General features: G+C 38.2%; 1 protein-coding gene across 1 annotated transcript in view; it reads left to right on the forward strand.

Annotated features, from left to right (window-relative positions):
• ARHGAP32 (Rho GTPase activating protein 32) overlaps positions 1 to 19,680 on the forward strand; it is a 3,207,216-nt gene that overhangs the window by 2,116,330 nt on the left and 1,071,206 nt on the right. The window contains exon 13 of the mRNA XM_044081098.1: positions 4,140 to 4,221. Coding sequence (XP_043937033.1) covers positions 4,140 to 4,221 — 82 coding nt within the window. The remainder of the gene's footprint in view (positions 1 to 4,139; positions 4,222 to 19,680) is intronic.

A 19,680-nucleotide genomic window follows, 5' to 3' on the forward strand; every position in this document is an offset into this window, starting at 1 on the left:
ACTTCTAACGATGTGGACATCCTACAAAATGGCCTCACTGAGACAGATGCCTGGTGTCAAAGCCATGGCCTCAAGCTCAATGCCAAAAAGTGCATTGTCATCCCTTTTGGTAAAAACTCTGCACCCATGAACTGCCACATAGGTGGTAGTCTACTTAACACCGAAAGTGTGATAAGAGACCTTGGGACACAGGTGGACAGGAATCTCTCCTTTGATCACATCGCCACAGTAATCCTTCTACGTGGCACACCTCATCACAAAAGGTTTCTCATCCAGGAAAAAGAGGTCATTCTTCCCCTCTACTCATCACTCATTAGACCCATTATAGAGTACAAACGCCCCTTTTGGTATGTACCTCACAAGACATCTGCAACAACTAGAAAGGCCACAGAAATACCTCACAGAGAGGATTACCGACCTCGAACAGATGCCCTACGCAGACAGTCTTAGAAAACTCCAGCTTTGCTCTGTCTTATATCGCCTATTCAGAGGCGATCTCTGCCTAACATACAAAGCTATGTCATACCCAGATTTGTTGGACATGCTCCACTTAAAGAAATCCCAATCCCTCCGAGCTACATGCTCTAGGGACCTAAACCTTGTCACCACAGTAAACAGAACATGCTGGAGGGATAGATTCCTGTCCCAGAGACTTCCCATATTCTGGAACAAACTACCTATCTATATCAAGCAAAGTTCCTCATTATCACTCTTCAAGAAAAGTCTTGATGATTGGATGGGAGATAAGAAATTCACCCCAGGGATCACTTCTGTGGCTCTGCTCGACAGGGGCACAGGAAAATAATTTTCTTGGGTGGCGAAAGCCAGGGTATCTTTTTGGCTAGGCTTATATAGGCCCTATGGTCAATAACCTAGTTACCTACCTGTGAACCAATGCTACCACCATATGTCATTAATGCATTTATACTGTACAGTTGTCTACAGAACACTGCTTTATTTAAGAAAATACCATCCGTATACCAGATTGTAGAGGTGCATAGATCAGTTAAATTTTCCTTAGTAGAAAACACTAATACATGCAAGTTGGTGTTAACATAAGCCACACGTTTCTGAATGGATGTACTGCTTTTCAACAGATAGGCATTCATAGAAATTGTGCTTACGTGAGAACAGGTTTTAGTAGCTGAAACTAACATTTTAATCTAATTTGGTTTAACCTGTTGAACCTTCTGGAAGGTACAAGTACTGTGTCCTCAATGATGTACTAGCAATGACATCATCTACAAGTAATGAAGGCATATCACTACATGCCATAGCTTTTTCCTTTAAACTGTTACATGCTACATACCTCTCCACTTCAGTAACGTCACTCACATGCTGATGCATAACTGACTTTAACAATTCTTCTTTTTCTGAAACACTTTTAATTATAGCTGTACCCCTACACTTTTCTGAAAGGACCAATACTTTCTTTAACTGTACTTTCAAGATTATATAAGTAATGTTCTATAACTGACATGTCTTGCCTTTTTGAGACTTCACAGTGCTGTATAACATTTCCCAAAGCACTTGGACTACTCAGAGATGTTTCAGCCATGTCAATAGCTTTTGGATTGCCTTAAACACTGTCTAACCTTGCACTTAGTCTACTTATATACAAAATGTCTATACAGGGGGGAAAAATAATAATTTACAACACTGTTATGCTTTAGACAGTTAATAGTGTACTTATTCTTTAAATGTATTTGTCCTAAAATTTAACATGGTTCTACATTATAATATTTAAGTTTATAATTAAGACATTTCATGAAATTTACATTAACCATGCCATGTATACGTTGTACTTCTTTTATGTTTGCTGTTGGCCAACTATAAACGTTCAAAGATTTTATTTTTGAATACAAGTGTTTTCGCAAAATAGATTGTTCGATTTTTTTTTTCCATTCAATAATTAGCTGTTGGATCATATTTTTTCCGATAGCTGAACATAGACCTGTATGTGACTTTTTTGAATCTATTCTTCCAACTTGCATCTTATATGCACACAGTAACTTTTGGCAGGCTGATCTTTTACATAGTTACTACTTTTCATCTGAATTTGAATCCATATCAGATTTGCTCAAACTTTTCACTGAATAAAATTACCAAAAAAAAAAATTAAAAAACTTTGAACACCTAGCTTTTTTTTTTAACTTGTTGCAAACACACAAAATTCTATACGCTTTCCAAAAAAGGAAGTTTACCTCCGCAGATAGGAACAGTTCCCCAAACAGATGGCTGAATTTGCCCTTTCTAAAGTAAGGGTTAACCATGGTAATGTGCGTGTTAGAGCCCATCTTCCTAGTTGCACAGATTGCTGTTCCCCTCCCAGACATAGAAAACAATGTGCAAGTTTTTAATCAAATCTGCTTATTGCATTAAAGTACCAAGACTGCTGAGGAGGCAACTACTTCTAGAACTATTCACTTCCCACAGTTTCAGGCTTTATTTTTTCACTGAACTGCTTGCTAATTTTCTTTCAAAAGCCAATTTTATTGTATCTTGTATAATTCACTCATATGACTCCGTTGTGATCGTTCATGATTAATTGCTTGCATATGTAATCTGTTTGTCTCCAGCGAAAAATGTTTTAATGAATAGCGAAAAAAAAAAAGGGGAAAAAAACTAATTTTTTTTTGTCATTTCATCTTACCATTTAAGTATATTTGCATATAAAAACTTGACTAAGGACATTACTGTAGACATCCAGTTCTCTAAAACGTAAGGGCATCCATCTAGACATCCACTTTTTATAAAAGCAAGGGAAATCACCTTTTAGTTCTACATTTTTGCTATGATCAGTGCACTCTACATTCTCCTCCCCCAGCAACCAAGGATCACATGATTATGTTAAATTAACTTCTTTCCAGCCTTTCTTACCATGTTACAATGTAATGTCTGGGTACAGGACAACTAGGAAAAAGTGCTTCCTTACTTTAAGGGAAGGCAGGAATTGAGCAATTTATGTAATGTTAGACTGAATGATAATCATTAAACAGAAAACCTACATGTAATGTAGAATGCAAGAAAGTAATGAAAATTGTTAAAATGATTGATCCCAGTTTGCATTTAAGGCTTTATCTTTTTGTGCCATGGAGTTTGCAAAGTGTTTTCTGAAGTGTAATTGTACCAGTCCATTCAGCTGTGCCTTTTCTTTGTTAGTGCAGAAACCAGAGCAGAGAGAGCCCTTCATACCCAAGAAGTGTGTACTGCTGGCTCGGTCTTTACTTGAAGATGATGAACAAGTTTTGGAATAATGAATAGCTGTTCATCTCCTTTATCATAGAAAGTGAAGGGCTGGCAGTTGTGCAGTTTAATATTTTGCAGGCCACATTCAACTTCCACCATGTACCTTTACCACCTATTGGAACATGCTGAGGTCAAAGTCCACTGCTTACAGTTTTGACTGTTTTCATTGTTTGCCACAGAATTATCTATTTCAGACATCTCTCTTCCTGCTACTTAGTTCTCATTCACACCTTCACAAAACATTGCTATTGTGACTGTGATGGTAGAATCTGAACCTCTTGTAGTAGTTCTTTACCTTAGGCAAATACACTATTTTCTGATTCTTTGGGCTTTTTGCCCATTCCTCTGTTTCCCCCTTTTGACTTTGCTGTTTGGGATTCAACCAAAGTCACTCACTAAGAAGGGTCCTTGATTGTAGATGTAACAGATTTATTCTTACCATATCAGTTTTTCTCTGAGGATTTCCTGCTTGGTTGTCCATGTAGCTTCTTTCCACTTCCTGTACTTGGACAGCTCAAGTTGGACAAGTTGTGTATTGACTGTGAAAATGCAAGTGCCATGTCTTTGTTGTCTCGTTTTGTATGGTGTGTGCTTATTCAGTGGCTGAGGCAGACTAGCAAGCTTAGGGGCAAGGTCTTTTCACCTGGTATGCTACGTGACATGATGGCATGCACTGGCAAAAGTATGGTCACCTGTAGAGTGGAAGCTTCAGAGAAAAAGTCTGAACTAGTCTGCAAGAGAGGCTGTGCCCAGATATACATCCACCAAGGGGTTGCCCCCTTTATAGATAAATCTTCTTGTTACTTCTTCATTAGCCTTCTTCACCAGTGTTTAGTAATGTTTAGTGCTTTTATCATAGCAATGACATCGGTATTGGTTTTTTTCTACAGGTGGGCTTCTTTCCTAGCGAGTGTGTTGAGCTGATTAATGACAAAGTACCTCAGTCTGTCACTAACTCCATGCCAAAACCAGGTATGTTCTTTAAATATTTTTGATATTTTTGGCCATATTAGAGATATGTATGCAAGTGTGCATAATGATGATGTACATTTATTTTTGCAGTTTTCTAATTTTCCATTGATGCAGGGACCCATAATTCACTATAAATGTTTGTCAAAAAAATCCAGTTACGTTGTCAATATTTTATGCTTGTTGCACTTCTTGTACTTTGTAGATTAATAGTTATATTTTGAGTCAAAAGTGTTACACGAGGAGTAGCATACTTCCTGTTATTTTGTAGTTGGTATTCCTATTTAAACATAAACCATATTTACTTGGTGGTTAAAAATTAAAAAGTTAAAAATGTTATGGTTGATGTTTCTGGTAGTACTGCAGCTTTGTAGCATGGTTAGGTGGCAGGCTTCAGAAGTGACTAAAGAGAGGTTTAGTTGTAAATAGTTGATCCTTGAGGAAATAGTGTTTGGAAATAATGGAAAACACTGGAACCTCCTAGTATTTCTGTATAGTTGTCAGAATAATGTGACTAAATATAGTTTGACAGCTGCCATGTCATTTTGACAGGTGGCAGCAATAGTTGGAAGAGTTTCCGGGTAACAAAACACAACACTGTGTATGTTGGACAGTCTTAACCATTTTTTTTCTAAATGTGTGTAATGGGGCTGCCTTTTCTTTAACCCCCTTACCCTTACTGTCTATATTAAACAACTCCCCTTACAAACAGAATTAATCTGTGTATATCTCTGCCTGTTTGACTACATAAAAGTAAACCCATGCAACTCATGAGAAAAAAGGTCAGTTACAGAGAGACAGATCTGTCTGCTGTCATGTCTGTGTCACAGTGATTCTGGATTAGCACTTGCACTGTGTCTGGTGTACTTTGTCTGCTGTTTCTGCATGCTGTGTTTCACTAAGGTCTTTGTGTCTTCCTTGAGGTGCTCATTGGCTATGTTCAGAGCAGTTGTCTTTAGGGTGATGACCTCAGTAGCTCTCATTCATAGTCTTCATCAGCGAAAGATCACATGCAGAAAAATGGAGTCATCCTCTTCTGTCTTGCTTTTTTCAGCATTAGAATATTATTTAGTGAGTTCTACTGTATTTTAAGTGGAGATTTTATTTCAGCTTGAAGGTTGCGTTATTTGCAAAAATAGAGTTAATTCTATAATTTTTCTGTAGTAAGAGGAATGCCAACTTAGATTTGACTTCTACTAGAGCTCTCGGTGGCTGAATTTTTGAAACTTACATTGCAGGCATAAAATTCAGATTGTCAGTGTCATCTAGCAGCTAGAATCCTGTCTGCCATGAATAATATGCAAAGAAAATGAACATGGTTGGATCTGTGTGGGTCACCAGAATCCATAGACTTGAGTATTATTTGATGTAACAGTTGCTGTTTCAGGTACCGAAGTAACTGAGAGAGTTGTTTAAATGGTTTGTAAGGGAAAAGTGAGTAAATGCTGAGGAGGAAGGCAAAAACTGTATGGTACATTTAGGAATATAGAAGCTGTGGAAGCGTGGTAGAAAAATAAGTGTAGAAAAGCTACTTTGAGGATTCAGAACATGAAGAAAAACCTCCAAACTTTAGACTGGTTAGATAAAAGGAGAGGGGACCAAAAGTGCCTATTAAAATCTGAGTTCTGATGTTTCTTTTCCTATTAGAAGAGATACTTTTTGAAGAAAATCGCATGATTTTGAGAACATACTAGAAATATGGTAGCTAACTGTCCTTTAATGGTAGCACTTGTACATTGGAACAGGTGGTTTCAAACTGCTAGAAGAAAGGAACTTTGCTTCCTCAGTTGATATTTGTTTCACCTGCCAAAAGCATATACTATAGTTAATAGTCATTTTTCTTTTTGTAGTCAGTGTTTTTGGGTATTTGCCCCCTTTATCTGTGCTTCAAGTAGCCAGTATCAAGCAGTAGCTAAAAATAGTTCTTCATCCCCTGTCAAAACAATGTCTCTGTACCCCCTAGACTTGTATAATGTGGGTTTATGATAAGCAGATTAAATGTATAAACATACAATCACTGTAGGATGGACTACATCTCATCAAAAAACACAGTAAATAAAAACCAAACATAATGAAAACAAGATCAATAAAGAAAAGGTTTCCTTTTGTGAACTTGTAAGAAAAACCCTTCCACCACATCTTTATTACCTTTCTACAAAATTCCGTGAAGGAAGCTGGAAAAATAGAAAAAAGTTTCATTAATACTGTTATATAACATTTCGAAAATAACATTTATATATTTAAAGTCTGTCTGGTGTGCTTGGGGCCGGACCGTCTCATAGCAGGCTTTGTGACATTTTTAAAGCCTTTGGGCCTCATTGGTTAGCAGACAGGAACAAGGAAAACCTTATCCTTAAAGAGCTTCTTTCTACTGACCCTCAGACATTGTTTTCTGATAAGTCAGCGAAAAGAAAAGACAAAGACAAGAACAAAGATAAGGACAGAGGTAAAGACAGAGACTTCAAGAAAGGGAAAGCAGACTGTGTGTGTCCATCCTCAGCCCTGAAAGCTCCAAAGCAGCTACTGGTACAACCTTCATTGGCACTGATCTGTGTGTGAGTCTTCTCTTAAGGTTTCTTCTGCATTGGAGCCCACTGTGATTCCAGGTAGATCCCCAAGACAAACTATAAGCAGCCACCATTCACTTCCTGACTTCAGCGTGGTAGGTCCTTTAGGAGTGGTATGAACATTGATTGGGTTCAAATGAAGACTTTCCTGAAAGCACAGATTAAGGTGGGTCGGCCCTTCAGTATCTAGGGTGGACCAGATTGTTTCAAAATCACCATTGCTTGCTCTTTCTCAGGGCATTGTTTCAATACTTCATTTTAGAGCTGAGACGTCAGCTGGAACCTATGGGTTCGGTGCTGACGGGTACGTTTACCTGCTCATCAATACCTGTTAGATTTGCTGCACAGCGAGACCATTGTTGTTGACAGAGTCTTGGTGCATCTGTGGGGTGTCATTTCTTCGGCACCATCCTCAGTGACAGCTCATTGGATTGTGCTGTCAATGTCCAAGTCTTCTTTTTTCAAAGCATCTAAAATTATCTTCTCCAGGCCCTCTAGGTTTATCGGTGTTAGGGCTTTCCTCCTCAGTGCTGCTTACATCCACTTCATTGAGGTTAGAGGTTGGACCTGGTGTCACCGTTCAAAGCACTGAAACAAGGATAATTGCCACTTCTTCGAGAAAATGTAAAGCCACCATCAAGGCCGGCTGCAGCCCCTAGCACAGCCCATTCATCTGATGTCTCTGGGACAGAGCAGGATGAAAAGCCTGAAATAATTCCTACAGATTCAATCCTAGTCTTCTGAAGTTTCGGACAAGTTCCCACCTGGATATTCACAGGAATATGACTTGCATAAAGGAGGCAAGTGAACTTCCCTGTGGAGTCTTTAACATTTGACAGTAATGTAGATGAGTGATTGGGCTAACCCCGACCCCGACCCCTAAAGGAGGAGTTGATGTCTTAGATGATTCCCCTGGCAGGATGAAGGAGTGTATTTTGTAGCTTCTCATTCTTCTCCATCATCTTTCTGGATGGTCCCTTCTTCCAATCGTCCTACATATGTGGCCAACAGGAGAGGATGGTAGGAACCAGATTCCACTAAAGTTTTCTTGCTGAAGTCTGAAAAAGTTCTTCATCCACCTAGGGACAGGCAGCACTGATCCAAGAGGCCTTTGGTGGACTCTCTGATTATAGCAGCCACCAAATGAGAAAAGTTGGATGATGCAACTGCTGTCCATCTGCCTAACAAATGGTTTAGAATGCTGGACTGGATAGGGAAGCATACATAGACTTTAGGTACTTCTGCCCTTGGGGTGTTGAGCTATGTAAAACATGTGAACTGCTTCCAAAGAGATTTAGCAGAACAGGCTTTAGACTGTGCAAAAGCAAAGCAAGCCATGTCTTAGTCAAAAAAAAAAAAAAAAAGTACAGATTGAGACTACCATGGGTGCCATGTAGAATATTACCAATCTCTTTATATGCTTTACACACACCATTTTCATACCTTCGGTGAAAGATTGCTGAAGTGCAAGGAAGAAGGTAAGACACTGTCTATCATACAATTTGGTGTGCTCCGTATACCACCAGGATGTCTACCTCCACATTAAGATTGCCAGAACATCCAGTTTACTCTCTTCTGCCTGGGAGCTAATCATTTTCAGTTACATGCCCTGCCCTTCAGTCTCTCTACAGCCCCCTGGATGTTAAGCAAGTGCATGACAATAGTTGCAGCCCATCAGAGACTCAGAGGGATCTGCATGTTTCCATACTTACTGGCTCATCACTGCTACAGCTGAGTATCTTGTAACAACCAGAGATCACTTGCTACAGCTCTATCCATCCTTGGGTATTTATGTAGACTAAAACAAGTCACATCTTCAAGCGACTAGGTCCGTACTATTTATAGAGTGCCATATGGACACAACAGACAGCACTGTCAGTCTTTCTCTTTAAAGTGTTCAGTCCCTCAGAGCTGCCTGTTAGGCAAACACAACTGACCAGCCTCAGTGGTGCTCAGAGTTCTAGGAGTGATGGCTTCAAACATAGTCCTAGTCATTCATACACATTTTACATGAGAGTATTAGAATGGTTGCTTATGGTACAGTGGTCCCAACTCTCACATCACCTTTTAGTTTCAGTTTTTATAACCCATTTGTGTAGAAATCATCTGAAATGGTGGTTACCATTTCCAACACTTCTTATAGGAAGGTTCTTTGCTCTTCCACTGTCCTCAGCATGGACGCCTCTTCTCTAGGATTGGTGGGGGCATTTTGAGGGAGAAATGGTCCAAAGAGCATGTATGCAAATAGAGGTTAAATCTTTCCATCTGCATCTTGGAGAAGGAGAGTGGTTCTCCGCACATTGCAGGAATTTAATAACCACCTTCTTTCAGAAGTTGTCTCCATTCACACAGACAGGATGCCTTTTCTACGGTCTATATACCAGCATGGAGGAACCAAGTCCTATCCTCTTTGCAGAAAGGCCATAAGGACTTAACAGTGAGTGATTGCTTTGCACTACTTTCTGACTGCAATGTTCGTACCAGAGGGGAAAGTCAGCTGTGCCGGGAACAAGACTCATCAGGTCAGTCATACTGCTTCACAAGTGGTCTGTATAGTGTAGTAGCAAACCAGATCATCAGCTACTGGGGCCAGCCTTGCTGTGACGTTTTTTTCATCCCCTTCCAACATTAAGGACAACAGCTATTTCACCCCTAATCCCTCCTAAGAGAGATTCAGTAAAAGATGCTGTAGTCTCTCAGTGGCTCCTCAGACTACTGTATGCCTTTCTTCCTCTTCCCCTTAATACCAGATTTGACAAAACCAGTTCCCTGTAAAGCCACAGAGTTTCTTATTGACCCATTTAGCTCAGGCAGATCTGGTTTATGCTCCACAGGCCTCATCTTTCGAAGCACCCTTGCCTCTATCCTCTCTCTCATCCGTCTTGGCAGCCTCACCCAACTTTATGGAATGTGTTCAGCTAACCACATGGTTTCTTCAATTCCATTAATATTTGAGACACCTTCATTATCCCATAGAGCAGTTTGCATTTTTTCAGTTTTTCCAAATGTTTCTGTTTTTTGGGCTATCAAACTAGATTTAGACCCCCTTTTCCACTTCTAGTGGTCTTACAGTTCATTTCCTATCAGATTTATTTGAGGCTGGCTGTATTTGCCTTATGATTACATTACAACTGACATCCATTTCCAATTTTCATAATGAATTTCACAGCCATTCTCTCACGTTATCCAAGCTCTGTAAGGCCTTCTTGAAAGCTTTGTGTGATATGCTTCAATAAAGGACCTCACTCCTCCCAGGGCTTCAGCTTTCTCCTTTAGTTTCTAACAAGACACCCTTTTGAGACAGCTTCTTTTGGAGACCTAAAATTTCTGTCTTGGAAATTTTTTTGGCAGCCATCACATCAGCCAGGAGAATTTCAGAATTACAGGCCTTATCTTCCACTCCTCCTTAATTGATTTCTCACAAAGGCACATATCTGTGTTAATCAACCCATCCTTTATGCTCAAAATTGCTTCATAGACCACTATAAAACAAAACATCCATTTACCTGTTTTCTTCCTTAATCACTCTAAAAAGGGAAGAGTACATTCCGCACATGCTTGATATGTATAGACAACTCTTATTTTACCTCCACTGGACTAAAACAATAAGAAAAGTCACACAGTTGTTTGTATCATTTGAAAGTTGCCAAAATAATGCTTACCCGGATGGTTTTCAGATTGTATTTCCTTTGCATACTCAGCAAGAAACAAATCATTACTAGGTAAACCAAGAGTTCATTTCACAAGATCTATTCCGTTTTGTACAGACTTTCTCAGGAACTTTAGTAGATGAAATGTGTAATGCAGCAACACAGTCTGTGTAGCATACCAAGCATTACAAGCGAAATATTTCCAGGTCCAGAGCACCCACTGGATCTACAGTTCTCATAAATATTATATTATGATACCACCCAGGAATTTAGGTAGTATAGGGTTCTGACCCCATTAGTCAGTTCAGATGGACAGGATGGAAATAGGTTATGGAGGTTATGTATTTACTGTAACATGGGTTTATTTTCATCTTAGTGTGTCAGTTATGACATACGTCTCTTCACCCCACCTTTGAAAATTGCCACCTCTTCATAAGGACCTGGCAGGCCACCTTCAAGATCTTCAGCCTCTTCCTGGTTATAAGCTCAAAGATATGTTTATCTGTTCCTATCAACTTTAGCCAGTAAACTCAATCTGATCACAGTCAGAGTACAAGGGGATTGTAGGATTCTTTTCTTGGAGGCCCTCGAGACAAAGGGGAACTAGCAAGAAGGCCAGATTAAATGTGACAAGTGGCTGTGTAACCCATTAATCATATCAGATGAGTAAAAATGAACTGGTGTTAAGATGAGCATGTAACTTCTTTATATGTAGGAGTCATGACTCCCCATTTTTCCATGATGTGGCATGATGTTGAAAACCAGTTCTATGTTTGTTTGGATACCAAAGGAAATTTGTACACATTTTATTTAATTTTTAATGTGAATTTTACTTGACATAAGATCTGTAGTTTAGATTATATGCAAGACTTCTGGTAGTATACTTTAGGAATGTGTGATACCTAAATATTTTGCATTTCCAGTTATATTTAAATTAGTGTAATATCTGTTGCTCTGTCTTAATGATTATAAATTGTTTTATTCTTGATTAATTTTTGCTTAGAAATTGTCAAAACTCTAAAGTTGACGTATTGCATGAATTAACATAGGTAACGTCAAAAATACATAAGCAACAGATACCATTCAACATTATTCATTTTCCAGTTTAAATCTTTCAGTATTTCTAATATATCTAATGTTGCGAAATCTAAAGCAAGTTAAGGATACAAAAGTGGAAACCTTCTTTAGTAATTGTTATTGCTTAAGAGACGTATACTCCAGTTTAATGCAAAGAAAATAATTACTGCATAATGCTCTTATTAGCTATATATATATATATATATATATATATATATATATATATATATATATATGAATATGTGAGAAGAAAAACAATTGCACCTTAAAATTATCATTGCCCATTCATGGAAGCAAAGATTTCTTCATTGTCTGAAGAAAATATAGAGTTTAATGTAATCTCGCATTTTCCTTCTTTTACTAAACTCATTGTGGTTGTCGTCTAGTGAGACTGGCAGCATTAATAATACTCTCTCTGGCATGATAAACATGAATATCTCATAATGTGAGATTATCACCATTGAATATTTCTCTGAGACTATCAACACAAATATTTTGTAACCTATATGTAGGATTGGCAGCATTAGTTTACCTTCTATGACACGATTACCATGAGTACTTTATGACTTATGTTCAATAATGAATTTGGTCTACGAGTACTTGAAGGTTTAAATCTTTATCCAATTTCAGCAGCATATATTTCTGAGGTGGAGGAATAATTTCATTTTGAATTTTTATTCAGTTATTAAAATCATTTCATTAGAAGTTCATACATTTCTAAAATTAATACTTCAGTGCCTGGAGTTTTGTTGTGCTTTATTTTATTTATTTATTTTTTTGTTCATTTAATTCTGAATTCATTGTAAGTTTCAGAAAATTCCTGATATTCTGCTTTGAAAGTTGATTTGTTATGTACTTGATTAAAAAAGGAGACCGATACGTTTTCATCATAATGCCCCTTGTGTTCTTGTGGGAAAAAAAAGACTGATTCATTTTCATCTAATCCTTAATTATCTACTTGTCTGTTTTTATTTACTTTGTATCATTAATTTTAAGATAATTGTCTATTTTTGCTGAGCCACATATTAAACTTCACAATTTATGAGTAAATTGTTAGTTTGTTGTAACAGTTTTAAGAGAATTGTGATCAGAAAAAGATCAAGAAATTGCTTTAGTGTAATCAATTTTTACACTAAATCATTAGAACCGTGGATCCTATCTATGTGTGTTTCTGCCACAAAGACACGTGACTTGTGAGTGAAATAGAATGTCATTTTGCAAAATCAGACAAATCTTAGAAATTTAATAGCATTCTTCAATTTTTCAGAGCCTCTGCAATAGCCGAACATATAAGGTTGTTGTTAGTTCAAGAGTTTTTATTTAAAATACAGATAAAATCACCATCCACACACAGGATTCCTTTTGAATTATTAGACAAGATACCTGAAAATTGGTTTGTAAACTAAGCTCTGAATCCTTTTATCAAGTGCATATTAAATAGCATTATGAATACATTTTTGATGGTCACTATATGAAAATGCTTCTTTAGGTATAATAGCCTTATCTCTCCATAATATTGTGGATCCCCTCCCTTTCCTCCTATCTTTAAAAGAGGAATTTACTAAAGTCACTCAAAAGTATGATTTCATAGACTGCATATATTTCTGGACTAAGTCTGTTTTACGTAAGGATATACTATCAGCCTTAAGTGAATTACATTAAAAAACATCTCCTATTATCAGTATTCAGACCATGTTTAAAGACAATGATATTGTGGCCATTTTGTTCCAAACAAAATCATTCTGTTGCTTTTAAATACTCTAAGTTAATTCTTTTCAAAATGAAAAGGGCTTCAGTGTTGTTTTTTAGTAGCAGATAACAGTATATTTGTCAAGTTTTCAAAAGACCCACCCTAAAATAACCTGTCAGAATGTTTAGAAAACCAATCTGCAATCCTATCATTGAAACTGTAAGTTACTACTTTAGTTTCATAACCCTAATCAAACTATTCACTGGCAAACCTAACTGACAAGCTAGCTCCTGATGGAGCTGCAGAAAAATAGAAAGCAGGCAGGATAAATACACTGTAAACATACATATTTCCCATATATTTATATAGAATATCTTTTAGTAAATATTAGAATATTAAATTTAAGCTCCGACACCTAAAGTTATAGTAAAGATAGAGAAAAGTAAAGCAAAAAAAAGACAAAAATACACATTTGCAAATATCCTGCACCCACTTACCCTCTACATCTTATGTATACCAACTCCGAGTTGCATAACAGTGAAAGACAGAACAAATTCTAAGTTTTTGATATTCTGAGTTTTAGATATTTTGTGCCAGCCACACCTTTGAGATACTTTGACATTAAATTAAAGGAATGTAACCCATTTGCCTGCCTATCTGAGCAGGTCGGAACTATACCAAAACAAACTACTTCATATTTAGCAAGAGTTTGCCAAAATTCACAGCTCTCTCACCCCGAGAATGCAATTACATGTGCAGATTTATTTACATAAACACTGTACAAGCATGCACATGGCTGCATTGAGGCTGCCATACCTATAAGAAGTAAGACAGATCCATCACCTAAAAGAAACCAGAGTGGGGGAATCTTTACCTTAACAGGCTATATAACAGAAAAAAAAGTCACAGCCAAAGTCAGAAAGAGCAGCTCTCATTGAGGCAAGAGGTCTGAGTCAACTAAACAAGAAACTAAGAGGTTTAATGAAGTCCAACAAGGCTAATTATGAGGTCAGGATAGCTTCGCAGGCTGAGGACAGTCACAAAACCACCTTCAGCTGTGCCAGGAATTATAATGGTAATACTCAGCAGTGTGCAGAACTGATGATAAATGGCACAACCTTCACTGACCAGAGTGACATTAACAAATCTACTGGCCATTAGATACTGAGCACGAAAAAAACAAGGGTGAAGGTGTATCCATCTTAAGGGCAGACATACCTTGCGACTGGTCAAACAGTACGACTCTGTTGAACTGCTATGGCTTCACCGTCCATGACCCCATGTGAAATCCCTTTTGGTATACTACCCCCAGTTATCAACAGGGAGCAGGTCCTGGAGGCACTAGCTAAGGCCAAAAACACTTATTCAGTGGGAGTTGTTAATATCCCTGATTGTCTCCTGAATAGAGTAAAACATGACCTAACAGGACAGCTTGAGGCACTCTTCAGTTACAGCCTCAAAACAGGTTACATGCCAGGTAAATGGAGGGCCACTCTGGTTATCCCTTTTCATAAAGGTAGGTCATCAGTTGAACCCATGAACTAGAGATCCATCAGTTTGGCAAGTTTAATATTCAAAGCCGTTGACAAATTATCATAGGAATGATCAACAAGGATATTGGCAACCTACAAACACTGGACACATCCCAGTCTGGCTTTGTTGAAGGTATTGCCTACTTAACATGATAGACTTCTTAGAGATGTTTACGCTGGTATGGATAAGGAGGGAAAATGGTGCATACCACCTATCTTGACCTGGGCAAGACATTTGATACAATACCCCACTTAGGTGGTGTTCACAGACTCTCAGAAGTTGATATAAATCACTACATAATTCACTAGATTGACCGAAGACCCATGAAGTCAGGATTGGCAAGACCACCTCCAGCAAGAGACTGGTCACCAGCGAAGTACCCCTGGGCTCTGTGTTGGGCCCACTCCTCTTTGGTATCTACTTCTCAGAAATAAAGGCTAATTTCGAAGGCCTCTGTATCACCAAGTTCGCAGATAACTGTAAATTGGGAGCTATCCTACATTTCCCCCACAACACCAACAATCCTTTAAGAGGGTCTAGCACAAACAGTTGACTGGTGTGAAGCCACAGATTAAACTCACTGCAAAGAAATGCATTATAGTGCCCTTTGGGAAATCATCCACCCAAACTGATTACTTCACTTATAAAGCACCCTAAGTGCTGGCCCAGTATTTAGGGATCTGGGTACATGCATAGACAGTAGTCTGGCATTCTACCAACATGTAGCCAAGATTGCTAAGAAAATCATTGTATGTCTCCCACTTCATAAGCAAGGTATGGCATCCAGGTCTAGAGAAGTAACAGTACCACTCTCCTCAGACATTATCAGACCCTTCCTTGAGTACAATTCCCTCTTTGGAATGTACCTAACCAGACACTTGTAACAGATGGAATGCCCTCAAAGGTTCCTCACCAGGAAAATCCATGGTATGAATACCCTGTCCTACACAGATCACCTTGAGATCCTATCTCAGTACTCATTATCCTACAGGTTACTGAAAAAGGTGATCTATCCCTACCATATAAGGCATCCTCAGATCCAGCTCCGACAGATCTCTTGCACATCCACAAGACAAACAGCACCAAAAAACACTAGATCTAGGGACCTAAACTGTATGACATAAATAGAACCTGCTGGAGGGACCTATATGTGTCTCAAAGGATTCCCCCACTATGGAATAAGCTCCCCATCTACATGAAGCAGAGTTCGTGCTTGACCCTATTCAAAAGAAACCGTGATTATTGGATGGGAAATCGCAAATTCACCTCCGATTTGACCCCATGGCTCTGATGGACAGAGGTCGATGGTAAGTAAATTAATCCCCAGCTAACATACCCCCCCACACATAACCCTTAGCTACTTCTTTACTAGCATACCCCACCATGTAGGCAACCAAGGAACTCTGGGACAAAACTGTGTTGGATTTTCAGTAATAGAAAACTTAGTATATTTGTCAGGTAGCTAGTGGTCATTAGCCTAGTATAAACCTATATATAAATACAAAATTTTTATATATATAGAATGCAGGATATGCCTCACATTTGGCTAAATACACCACATTTTTTGTGTAACAATTATAATGCCCCATTAAGGAGCGTTGTCCAGTTCAATTCTCAGCTAGAGCGTCTTCTGTGTGAAGACATGCGTGAATGGGCATACCTTCGTTGAAGGTTGTGCGTCAGGGCTGGCAACTCGGCACGTAAAAATCTGCTGCCAATCATTAGCGGACCAGAGTTCCGCTGTGGCGACCCCTAACCCGGGAAAAGCTGAAAGGCACAACAACATTAAGGAGATAAAATAATTATTCACTTTGATGTTTTTACCACTCTCCATAATGTGTTTGCATGTGCTGCATCTCCCACATTTAAAGTTACCCATCATTCTCTCAGCATTAGATGGCTGTTGATGGGACCCCTTCTCCAACATCTCTTTGAAGGATTTGTCCTTCCGAAACACAAACCTGGGAACACCACCCATCTTACTTTCTACATTCTTGTCTAACTGTAAGATGGCCCAGTTTTTCTTTACCATTCACTTGAACCAGTCTGAATCCTGGTTATAAATAGTGACGAATAATAAACCTTCACCTTTATTTTTTAATTCTGCTTTATCAATATTAACTGCCAGTTGATTAGAAACTTGCCCAGCAGCCTGTATCAGGATCACCTTATACATACCTTTATTCCTTTTCCGAATAATTTCTTCCCTAACATCCATACATAGGGTCTCTGGATATCCCCTTCTTTTAAACATAGTGATCTTAAATTCCAGTTCTATAAGGAACTCCTGGTCATTACTGACCATCCTGGCCGCCCTCACCATCTGACCCTTAACAATGGACTTTTTCTGATGGTGAGGGTGCCAGCTGTTGTAATCCAAATATGAATTGGAAAGGGTGATTTTTCTATAGATGCTAGATTTCAAACATTTCAATTCCCTATCTATTGTTAATTTGATATCTAAATAGGTTATCATTTCTGCACTGTACTAATAAGTAAAATTAAGTCCACTGTGTTATTGATGTAGTTCAAAAATGCCTTCAGCTGCTCACAATTTCCTTCCCAGATGATAAAAATATCATCCAGGAAACGCGTATATTGTTTAATGTACTTATGGGCACTTTGAAATACATATTCCTGTTCCCAAAGGACATTATGTAATTGGCATAAATGGGGGCACAAGCGGCCCCATCGCTACACCAGTAACTTGTTTTTAAAAATGCCCTTCGAAATACAAGAAATTATTTTATAGTACTGCTTCCATCAGGGTGATAAATACATTCACTTGGTCTTGATCATACAGGCCCATCTTTATCAGTTGACACTCTAACCAACTTAATCCAATTTCATGTGGAATAACCGAAAATAGATTACAAATGTCTGTAACTAACATGGTGTTATCAGTAATAGTTATTGTATTTAATTTTCCTAAAAAATTCCAAGAATCATTGGTAATATATCCAAAAGTACCTAGACCTTTTTGCATATAATAATCCAGATACTGACTCATGAAGCATGTCTTGCTTCGTTTGCCATCCACTATAGTCCTGAATTTAACATTATCGTGGCCTTTATGCATTTTGGGAATCCCAAATATCCCACTTACTACTGGATTGGGATTCCTCAAAAAATCACATTCTGTTTCGGTTGTTTGCCCCTGAAAAAGCATGTCTTCAGTCATTAGATCAAGCTTCATATATGCCACATTAATTTTGTTAATGCTACTTTCCTCATAGTTGTCTTCCACTAACATATACTTATCATAGCATCTATATAATCATTTTTGTCAACCACCACAGCACCATTACCTTTAGCAGGTCTCATTATATGCACCTCTTTGTTGTCAGCTAACTCGCTTAATAACTTGTATTCATTCGGGGCCAAATTAGTGTACCCATCATTTTTTGATTTCTTAAAATGTTCCCTTATATCTAACTCAGTTTTTTCAAATAGACCAACCATTTGAGTGGTTGGGGGATTAAATTTACTGGGTTTGACCAAACTGCTTTGTTCATAATTGGTCCCTTTGTTAGGGAACCACATCCTAATATTCATTTTGCGTGCAAATAGTTTCAAATCAATTAGCATTGCTGATAGTGTTCCCTTTCTACATGGCACAAAAGTGAAACCTTTTGATAACAAGTTTGCATGCCCGGCGTCCAGTTTCATCTTTAAATAATTGTGTACTTTATAATCAACGAAAGTGTTAGTAATTATTTATGGATTTTTCAAAATATTAAAATTGAACATTTCTTGATTTTAACTGCGGTGGTGGTGCTGCGGTAGCGTTGTCGCCTCACAGTAAGACGTCCTGTTCAATTCTCAGCTAGAGCATCTTCTTTGTGGAGACATGCATGAATGGGCATACCTTCATTGAAGGTTGTGCGCCAGGGCTGGCAACTCGGCACGTAAAAATCTACTGCCAATCATTAGCAGACCGGAGTTCCACTGTGGCGACCCCTAACCGGGAAAAGCCGAAAGACACAACAACAACATTTCTTGATTTTCTTCAGAAATCTCATTTGATGTCACGCTTTCAATATTAATCATATCCTCAAATGCTGGCCTTGTGCCCCCAAAGAGTAAACGACTTGGCTGATCTACCATAGATTGTGCCTGTAAAACCTCTACTTTGCGGTTAAATTGACTGCCTCTCCCCATTTTTATTTTGATCCATATTTGACAAAATTGCATCATTACCTAAACAATCGTTTTGTTTCAACCCCAGTAGTTAAAAACATTGTACTGTTGAATAATGAAGGCTCTACTTCTTCGTCTAACTGAATACCTCCACCCCCATTTTTGCATGAATCAATATTGGACAAAAACACTTCATTCCGCAACCATTCACTTCCCACTTCAAACATTTTAGATGTCGAGTAAACACTTAACTCCAGTAAACTTTCATTTGAAATTATGGAACTGTTTAAATCATAATTTAACACACAATTACTACTACTTCTGATGACTGATGAATTCATTGCATTTAAGCACTCAAACATTGCACACACATTGGGTTCTGAATTCTCATTAAGAACCCATTGATTAATTGTTTCAAAGTTACAGTCAAACTTATTTTTGTCCAGTTCAAACCAATGTTAATGTCAGTTAATGTGTCCACCACCGCACACTTTGTTCCCCTCAAAGGCACACTAGCGGCCGTGTTATACAAGCTTCTTTTGTAAGCGTCTTTGATATTCAAGCTTGTTGACTCGTCAAGCCTGTCCTTACATACAATTTTGTGTAAGCCAGTTGACTGACCTGCATGAGACTGAAAGACATTACTTACTTGAGGGGAACTGTTTGTAGATTCTGTCATCACCGCCTCATGGCATATCTGTTGTATGCCTTCTTTGGATAATTCCAAACTTTGGGTCACGCTCCCTGCTGCACATATTGCCTCTCCTTCTCTTGTTGGTTTGTAGGCATCTTGCCTTTTGCTTCA

Source organism: Protopterus annectens, chromosome 8.part0, assembly GCF_019279795.1.
Source record: "Protopterus annectens isolate FY-2018-M chromosome 8.part0, PAN1.0, whole genome shotgun sequence".
Taxonomy (NCBI): domain Eukaryota; kingdom Metazoa; phylum Chordata; order Ceratodontiformes; family Protopteridae; genus Protopterus; species Protopterus annectens.